Source organism: Garra rufa, chromosome 18, assembly GCF_049309525.1.
Source record: "Garra rufa chromosome 18, GarRuf1.0, whole genome shotgun sequence".
NCBI lineage: Eukaryota > Metazoa > Chordata > Actinopteri > Cypriniformes > Cyprinidae > Garra > Garra rufa.
The window spans coordinates 7118535-7128595 of NC_133378.1; the positions used below are offsets into that span (position 1 = coordinate 7118535).

General features: G+C 39.0%; 2 protein-coding genes across 2 annotated transcripts; one reads left to right on the forward strand and one right to left on the reverse strand.

The window, feature by feature from the left end:
* Positions 1 to 249: 249 nt before the first annotated feature.
* On the reverse strand, positions 250 to 1968 carry LOC141290793 (sperm microtubule inner protein 11). The gene is made up of 4 exons (XM_073822913.1): positions 1872 to 1968; positions 1695 to 1760; positions 522 to 657; positions 250 to 438 (listed from the first exon to the last, which is right to left on the reverse strand). Exons 1-4 carry the CDS (start codon positions 1966 to 1968, stop codon positions 390 to 392), a joined length of 348 nt encoding a protein of 115 aa, XP_073679014.1. The 3' UTR covers positions 250 to 389.
* Positions 1969 to 3999: 2031 nt separating this feature from the next.
* On the forward strand, positions 4000 to 9620 carry LOC141291481 (polypeptide N-acetylgalactosaminyltransferase 6-like). The gene is made up of 10 exons (XM_073823641.1): positions 4000 to 4484; positions 4555 to 4727; positions 6581 to 6730; positions 6934 to 7168; positions 7288 to 7405; positions 7574 to 7774; positions 7869 to 8000; positions 8088 to 8189; positions 9186 to 9356; positions 9507 to 9620. Exons 1-10 carry the CDS (start codon positions 4000 to 4002, stop codon positions 9618 to 9620), a joined length of 1881 nt encoding a protein of 626 aa, XP_073679742.1.
* Positions 9621 to 10061: the final 441 nt, after the last annotated feature.

Consider the following 10061-nt stretch of genomic DNA (forward strand, 5'->3'; position numbering starts at 1 on the left):
TTTTATTTATGGCAGAAACGGGCTTCCAAAAAAAACATGAAGGGATCTACTAAAACATTTAAATCAGAAGTTTCAGAATGGTAACTGCTTCAGGTAAAATGCCACATTTAGTCAAAAAAATTTATTAACACTGGCCACTCTAATGCATGCATATGCAATGAACAACATGTATCACATAGTATAGGACTAAATTTATTGCACTAAATTCCACAAACAATATGGCACAGTCATAAGACGTGTAGTGGATACGTTACACTTGCATTAATGCGAGCTGTGTGTTCTTTTCACCTCCTGTTCTGCAAAGCGAAGTGACACACTGCAGTGTTGAAGTATTATAGGACTGTGATCATCATGTGAACATACTGTCTTACAGATTCATGGACCAGGAATCAAAACAAGCTGAAGTCTGGGCAGGTCATTGACATCTCATTCACAAACCTGAGAAAATAAGTGAAATACACATTTAAGCATTAGATATTAATTGACACGCATTGGCCTGAATAGCTTAAGATTCTTCATACTTTGTCATTTCGCTGTTTTTGCGTGGGAATCGACGGGTTTGAGTCCAAGGCTCTTGGTTCTTCAGGCCACTAGTGGAAACCCACCAACCATACTGCTGGTTGTCCGTCACAGGTACACGATACAGTTCTTTAGGAGCTGAAAAGGAAAACAAGATCTCAGTTACAGTCAAGCCCGAAATTATTCATACCCCTGGCAAAGACTTAAAGTTACTTGTATTCAACCAGCAAGTTTTTTTTTTGACTGGAAATGACACAGGCTTCTCCCAAAAGATAATAAGACTATGTACAAGAGGCATCATAGTGGGGAAAAAAAATATTTCTCAGCTTTTATTTACATTTGAACAAAAAATGGCATGTACCCTTTGCAAACTGTCTCAGTCTATGGGAAAATCCAAAGTTCTATACCATTCCAAATAGTCCAAGCTGTTCTAAAGCATCCTAATTACCCTGATTCATTGGGAACAGCTGTTTTAATCAACTCAACAGGTGAAAAACAAGCTCTCTGCTGTTGGTTTGTGGACAGTCATGGCTAAGACAAAGGAGCTCACTGAGGACCTGCGGCTGTGCATTGTGGCTGCTCACAAGTCAGGAAAGGGCAAAAGACCATATCTAAATGTTTTGAAGTTCCAGTGGCTACAGTGCAAAGTATTATTAAAAATTACAAGACATTCCGCACTTGTGAAAAATGGAGACATGCAAAAAGCTGGTCAGCAATTATAGGAAGCATTTGCTGTAATAGCCAAAAAAGGCTTTTCTATTGATTATTGAGAAGGGTATGAATAATTTTGGACATGCCACTTTTGTCAAATGTAAATAAAAGATGAGTAATAATTTTTTCCACAATGATGCCTCTTGTACATCTTATTATTATCTTCTGGGAGATGTCGGTGTCATTTCTAAATGTCATTTCAAAAAAAAACTTGCTGGTTGAATAAAAGTAACTTTAAGTCAGAATTTGCCAGGGGCATTAATAATTTAGTGCTTGCCTGTATGTCACGGACCACCATAAATGTAGCTAATGAAGATCTAAGGAACCTCATACTGATCATGAACTATTCTGAATCTGAACATGATATCACTTAAAAGAGGAAACCTCCGTTTTAAGCAAGCACAATTACATACTAGATAAAAATTTCAGTATGTGGGTGTTTGATTTATTTAGTGAGAACTTACACCTCTGAAGGCGTCTGCTAAAGTCCTGATATCTGTTCTGGATGCCGAAATGCATATCTGATGAGTCTGAAAAGGGAAAAAAAATCAAACAAACTAGACTTTACTACTGTAGGTAAACAGACGTGCTGAAGACTTGTCGAAAGCGCCTGTGTCAAAGTCGCACCAAAGCAGCCATACCTCGTGTATCTAGTTTGTTTTGGGTAACGTTAGATGTTACCATCCTGTCCCCAAACGGGTTCTGATAGCCCAGATAAGTGAGTCCGAAGAAAGCCATAATCAAAACTGTATTATGCGAACTATCCAAATAGCAGAAAGAACGAACTGAACCGAACGAGCACCGAAGAGAGTCGAACACGAGATGTGTTCAAACGCTGTTTAATGTGTTGCCATGGATACTTGCACTGCCCTCCTCCACTTCCCCTGTTTGTTTATCAGCACCAAAGAGTATAGAAGTACTTCTATACTCTTTGTCAGCACTTTTATAATGTAACGTTAAACCCCAAAGCATTTCGAAGTCATAAATACAGCTCGCTTCCTAAATATCCTCTCCGTCCACATGCTAGTTAACGACTTGTTTGGTGAGGGAAATAAACCCAGGGTTAAATGCTCCAATGAGATGCACCTGACATGACGGCGTTGTAATCTTACTGCTTGAAGAAAATTGAATACAAGCCATTTTCTAAATATTTTCTCTGTTGTGTATATTTGTTTACAACTGAAAAGTGGCTACACGCTTCGCTTTAGTTCAGGTAAGTACATACTTAATTTGTAGCACCACTCTATTGAGCCACCTCAGTCCTTCATGAAATACATTTATCTTCGTTCGTGTGAGTCCATGGTTGTCTGCGTGGTTTTTGCAAATACTGATACTGGTTTTCACATATTTAGGTAGGTCTTTGATTTGCTAATTAGGTTATTGCAGAGATTAAAATAGTTATTTTGACAGTACTTAGACTTTCATTGCTCAAAATTTCTTCTTTTTCATGTCTGATAAGATGTCCTGTATCCATGTATACACCGGTGCTTTGAACTAGAGCCAACACACTACCAAAACAATGTTCTTCCGCGGGACATGTGCAGTTTTATTAACCGCTTGAAGGACAAAGGTTACATAAAGGGTTTGCACTTACTTTACGATTTGGTCAGTTACCCGGATGCGCGGCCATATTGTTAATATTCGGAATGTAAACAACAGGTGGATTACACAGTGTATTACTGAATAGTTGTTCTGCTAATTGATGCTGTCTGAATCATGGAAAATGCATGGAAGCTGTTAATCCTGCTAAAAAAAAAAAAAAAAAAAAGCAGCTAAAACCAGCCTAGGCTGGTTGGCTGGTCTTAGCTGGTTTAAGCTGGAAGTAGCTGGCCAGGCTGGTCAGGCTGGTTTTAGCTGGTGGTTTCCCAGCCTGACCAGCCAAGACCAGCCTGACCAAGCTGGTGGCAAAAGTGGCCAAAACCCCTCTAAAAAAAACCCAGCCTGCTGACCAGCTATAACCAGCTAAAACCAGGCTGGTTGACCAGCTAAAACCAGCTAAAACCAGGCTGGTTGACCAGCTAAAACCAGCCAACCAGCTTAGGCTGGTTTTAGCTGTTTTTTTTTTTTCAACAGGGAAATCATATAAAAAAGTACTTAGTAAGCAGGAAAGAGAGCAATGTTTTGACAAACTAAAGTTAATAAGTGGTAAATATACATACAAGCAGTATTATTTAAGATATTAGCCAAATATTTCACCTACCTGACTGGAAATGATAAGAACAAACACAATGTTGTCAAGATTCTTGCCCTGGAAATCCTAGTTCAGTTTGGCAAAGGCCTTTTGTTTCTCAGAAAGTTTTTTGCACACTTCCCCTTGATTTGTTATAGCTTTTGACAGTCTAGTACTCCAAATGTTTCCAGGTTTGGCTGATTAGTACAGCCCAAAACAATATAATTATTGACAATTTTCACCGGCAATAATCAGAAAAATATGCAAGTTTTGTTCGGTTTAGTGGCATTGTTTACATTCAGTACCACCAATATGGTCAATTGATGACGTGTCTTGAAAACTTTAAAATAGTTGTGCTGTGTGATAAATTAATCAAAACATTTCACTCATTATTTCCTCAATTAATATGAGCTCATAAAAATGAATGTCACACCGAAGATCATTGTTGCCACTGTTTGACATTTCATGTTAACTACTCAAATCAGAAACAGCACAAATGTATTACTTGGCAGAACTGGTCTGATGCTACAAATAGCTGAAGTTAGATAAAGTCCTTGTTGAAACAGAAACGTGATCCAGTTGGGTTGTTTTCTTGTAGGATGCACTTACAAAGTCTTCAATGTACACTACCCATTAAGCTGAGCTTCTTGGGGCTGACCCTTTTAGTCACCATTCTGTGGATATTACTGCTGGATCTAGGAGTGTGGTGGTCTGCCAGCTACTGGTCCCAAGGTCTTTCCTTAAAACCAAGATACAGAGGCAGTGTGGCTAGGAATTCCAGCGGTATCTGGCATTTTCAGATAGATGCCTCTAAACCACCATTTGAAGAGGCTTCAACATTATCTGGAGATGCCAGATGTTCCTCTGGGTTCTACAGCATGGAGGAGCTCAGGCCTCACATAGAGAGACCTCAGGAGGATCCTGAAGGACCAGGAGCTGATGGAAAGCCATTTGTCGATGGCATCTTGACGCCTGCAGAGGTGAGGGAGAAGCAGGAGGGTCTTTCTAGAAATGGCTTCAACCAGTTTGCCAGTGACCACATCTCCTTCCACCGCAGTCTTGGTGTTGACACACGACCCCCCGAGTGAGTACCACAGAAGGTTGCCTAAGAAAAGATCATGAGCACACTTCTAATTTACTGTTACTCTTCTAAGATGTGTTGAGCAACAGTTCAGCAGATGTCCGCGGTTACCCACGACCAGTGTGATCATTGTGTTTCATAATGAGGCATGGTCCACTCTTCTTCGCACCATCTGCAGTGTCTTACACACTTCACCGGCTGTTCTACTTAAAGAAATCATACTAGTGGATGATGCAAGTACCCAAGGTGAGTAAAGGCAGAAAATGCATTACATTTTTAGGTACCTGCTTTGAATAAAGGTAGACAATAAATGGCTTAGTAACCACTCAGAACACCCTAGCAACATCTTAGCAACCCCCAGGACACACTAGCAACACCTTAGCAAGCATCCAAAACCCCTTAGCAATGACTTGCCAACCACCCTGAATAACATTCCAGTGCCTTAGCATTCCCTTAAGACACCCTAGCAATGGTTTAGCAACAACCACTCAGAGCACCCTAAAATGCCTTAGCTACTACCCAGAGTACTGTGGCAACACCTCAGTAACCACCAGAACACTCTAGCAACACCTTAGCAACCACCTAGGACAGCTCAGCAATGCTTTAGCAACCAGCCAGGACACTAGTAACACCTTATCAACCACCCAGGACACACTAGTAATGCCTTAGCAACCACTTAGAGCACCCTAGTGTTCTTAGCAACAACCCAAAATATGATAGCAATGCAGCTGTGTTCTGAGTTGTTGCTAAGGCATTACTAGAGTGCTGCTAGAGTGCTAAGGTATTATTCAGAACACAATAACAATGCCTTTGCAACAACCCAGAACACTGTAGCAACACCTTAGCAACAACCCAGAACATGGTAGCAATGCATTTGTGTTGTGGGTGGTTGCTAAGGCATTACTAGGGTGCTAAGGCATTACCCATAACACACTAGTAACAGCTTAGAAATCACCCAGAACATGAAAGCAATGCCTTAGCAACAACCCAAAACACTGTAGCAACACATTTCCAAAAAACATATGCTGGTGAGGTATGTTTTGAAGCAATGTAGCTAGTTTGAGCTGATTTAAGTTGGTCCTTAGTTGGTCATGAGCTGGTGTAAGCTGGTCCTGAGCTGGTTATACAACCCAGAGCTTGATAGCAACCTAATTGTGTTCTGGGTGGTTGCCAAGGTGTTGCTAGGGTGTTCTGAGTGGTTACTAAGGCATTACTAAGGTGCTAAGGCATTACTCAAAACACAATAGCAACGCAACCACCCAGAACATAATAGCAATAGCTTAGCAACTACACAGAACACTGTAGCAACACCTTGGGAACAACCCAAAACATGATAGCAATTCTGTTGTGTTCTGGGCAGTTGCTAAGGCATTGCTTGGGTGTTCTGAGTAGTTGCTAAGTCATTACTAAGGTGCTAAGGCATTACCCAGAACACAATAGCAACACAACCACCCAGAACATAATAGCAATAGCTTAGCAACTACACAGAAACTGTAGCAGCACCTTGGGAACAACCTAAAACATGATAGCAATCCTGTTGTGTTCTGGGCAGTTGCTAAGGCATTGCTTGGGTGTTCTGAGTGGTTGCTAAGTCATTACTATGTTGCTAAGCTATTACCCAGAACACAGTAGCAATGCAGCCACCCAGAAAATAATAGCAATAGCTTAGCAACTACACTACACAAAACACTGTAGCAACACCTTGTATACAACCCAAAACATGATAGCAACCCTGTTGTGTTCTGGGTGGTTTCTAAGGCATTGCTTGGGTGTTCTGAGTGGTTGTTAAGTCATTTCTATGGTGCTAAGGCATTACCCTATAAGAACACCCTAGTAACACCTCAGAAGCCACCCAGAACAAAAAAGCAATGCCTTAGCAACAACCCAAAACACCAAAGCAACACCTTAGCAACAACCCAGAACATCCTAGCAACGCCCTGGCAACCGCTCAGCTTAATATGTGTGTTAAGATGTTCAAAACATGTTAGAAAAACACTTACTTCAAATATTCACATCTAGTTAAGACATTCTGTCTTTGATTTGAAATCTTGTAGTTTGTTACTTAGCTTTAGTGTATTAATTATTTGCTTTCATTTCAGATCATCTTAAAGCCCCATTAGAGCAGTATGTCCAGTCTCTTGAGATTGTGCGTGTACTAAGGCAGCGTGAGAGGAAAGGTCTAATTGCTGCCAGGCTAATGGGTGCACGTGCGGCTGGAGGAGAGGTGCTCGCCTTCCTGGACTCCCACTGTGAGCACATACAATTAATATAGTGCAGCTCAACATATGGCTTTCATAGATGAGGCTCAGCTGCATATTTTATTCATACAGCCATGATGATTGAGTGTTTTATTACAGTAAAATGTGAAAACATAAGGGAGAGAATGGTAAACATTAGTCTAACCAAGATTCTTCATATAGGCATAATAGTCAACTTCCAAGTGTTTTCTTAGGTGAGTGTTTCTATGGTTGGTTGGAGCCCCTGTTGGCCCGGTTAGTTCAGAAACCTACCACAGTTGTGAGCCCAAGAATTGCTGTCATCAACAAGAACAATCTACAGTTCATAAAGCCAATGATGTCAGCTCGCACACATACTCGTGGGAACTTTGACTGGATCCTGAGCTTTGGCTGGGAGACTATACCTGAAGAAGAGAGGGTGAAACGCACGGATGAAACCTATCCTGTCAGGCAAATGATCTACAAATATATACAGCACCTTTCTCATTACCACATATTAATTTAAATCACATTTATTTTGCTACAGAATATGAGTCATCAGTTTTCATGAAGTTTCATTTTTCGTTTAGGACGCCTGCTATTGCTGGTGGGCTTTTTGCCATTTATAAGCAATTCTTTGAACACATTGGAACATATGATGACAAGATGGAGTTTTGGGGAGCAGAGAACATAGAAATTTCATTTAGGGTAAGACATTCTCACAGTTTTTTGATCTTTTGTTATATAAAGAAGTAATATAAATAGAAATTTTTTGACATTTGACAACTAATTCTGGTACAGTTTTGTTATTGTTACTGAAAATAAAACTGAAATCACACTATTCTGGTGCACATTATGTATTTTTTTTTCTTTCAGGCATGGCTGTGTGGAGGCAGTCTAGAGATCATTCCCTGTTCTGTGGTCGGCCACATCTTTCGCACCAGAAGTCCACATTCCTTTCCAAACGGCATAGATGTGATCGCAAAAAACCAGGTTCGCCTCGCAGAAGTCTGGATGGATGATTACAAGAAGATTTTCTACAACAGAAATAAAAGAGCTGCTGCCATTGCAGAGGAGGTGAGAGACATTGACGGTGGATGTAATATTTAAATGATTACAAACTCTTAATTATACAGCTTCCATATTTTTCTTCTATCATTGTGGAGCACAGAAATCATATGGGGACATCAGTGAGCGACTGAAGCTCAAAGAGAGGCTGCACTGCAAAAATTTCTCCTGGTACCTTGAAAACATTTACACCGAGGGCTTTGTGCCCGATTTGAACCCTGTGCTGTTTGGATCGGTAATGCAGTGTTATAATTTGAGATTTATTACAATAATAGCCTGTAATCAGGAAAATATTTATTTTCTGTTCATATTGTGTCTGTAGTTGAAGAACATTGCCACAAATACTTGTCTTGATATTGGTGAGAAGAATCTTGGAGGGAAGTCAGTGATTTTATTCATCTGCCACAAAATGGGAATAAATCAGGTACTTTAGGACCACTGCTGTTATCCTTAAATAAATATTTATTTATGAGGATAGCAGAATCTGCAAAATGTTAATTATTTTACCAAAATAAGAGAGATTGTACAAAATGCATGTTTTTTTATTTAGTACTGACATGAATAAGATATTTTATATAAAAGACATTTTCATATGGTCCACAAGAGAAAATAATAGTTGAATTTATAAAAATGACCCCTTCATTTAGAAGGAAATGCAATGCAATGCATTTAGCCAGGGGGTGAAAACTTTTCGAATGTGACGATCAGGGTAAATTTAATCTATTTTGTCTTCAGGGAAACATGTTAAAGTCTTCTGTAGCTGATGAAGGGCAGTACAAAATGGAAAAAATATATGATATTTAGGCAAAATAAGAAAAATGAACATATCTTCATTATGTTCAAAAGTTTTAAACCCCTGGATCTTAATGCATTGTGTTTCCTTCTGGAGCATCAGTGAGCATTTGACCCTTCTGAAATAGTTGCATATGAGTCCCTCAGTTGTCCTCAATGTGACAAGTTTCATCTCAAAATTATACAGTCATTGTTGGAAAGGGTTCAAATACACAAAAATGTAGAAAAATGAAAGAATTTGTGGGACCTGACAAACAGTAGGCAGTTTAACTGTTCAGGACAAACAAGCTGTGGATCATTCAGCACTGCAAAAAAACTAGATTATGTTTCTTACCCAATTGGCAGATTATTTTCTCCGGTGGACTATGTGTAAATGTCTTTTAATGTGAAATTTTATTCAGGTCAGTACTAAACAAAAAAATAACATGCATTTTGTATGATCCCCCTTATTTTGGTAAAATAATTAACATTTTGCAGATAAACGTTTTGACTTCTTTTAACTATATATTAGCTTTATAATTCATAATGAATTTGTCTGCTCAAAAACAGTGAACAGAAGCATGCTGCATTTGCTAAATTAGTATTTTTAATATTTTATTACATTTTTTGTCTTATTTTTCCTTTGTAGTATTTTGAGTACACGTCACATCAGGAGCTGAGGCATAATATTGATAAACAGCTGTGTCTACATGCAACAATTGAGCCTGAACCCGTGCGAGTGGAGCTGTGCAACTTTCAAGGTGATGGAACTGTCCCAGCTCCACAGCAGACATGGAGTTTCATTCTTGTTTCCCAACAGGTACATATCCCAATGTCCCCATTGCCTCTGCCTGCATGATTTCACAAATAATGTACTATTATGTCACAAAATGATCATGCTTTTAGAGATTCAAATTTGGTTTTTAATGTTTGTTAGCTTACCTTTTTATACATTTGTAAATTTTTGCAGATATATCTTCTCCACAATGCTCTCTTTAGTAAGTGTTTAATGGTGGAGTATGGCAACATCATCATGAAACACTGTGACCCTGCCAACAATTATCAGCACTGGTCTTTCATCTGATCTGAAATCAGATTATCTGATTATTTTTGTCCAATAGTGCACAAAACAGAAGTGCAATAAATTGTTAAACAAATGTTGCATTGCTGCTTTGCACCAATGTTAGGTTGTGCAATGTATCAGGAGTTCATATTTGATCAATCTCAGTCAAATGAAACTGAAATGATTAAATGCACAAATTATTGTTTGTACACTTTAATTACCAGTTTTGTTCCTCGCATTGAACGCTGTTCAGTTAAAGCATTTGACTAATGTATAATGTATTTATTAAATGAAAAAAGATGAAATAAATGCTTTTTTTTGTAATTTGTGCAATGACTGGATGGAATTAAACCAGGCTGCTTTAAAATCCAGTCAAGTACCAGTGAAAAGATTTTTTAAAAATATGTTTCTTCTGCTCGCCAAGCCTGTATTTATTTGATCCAAAGTACAGCAAACGCAGTA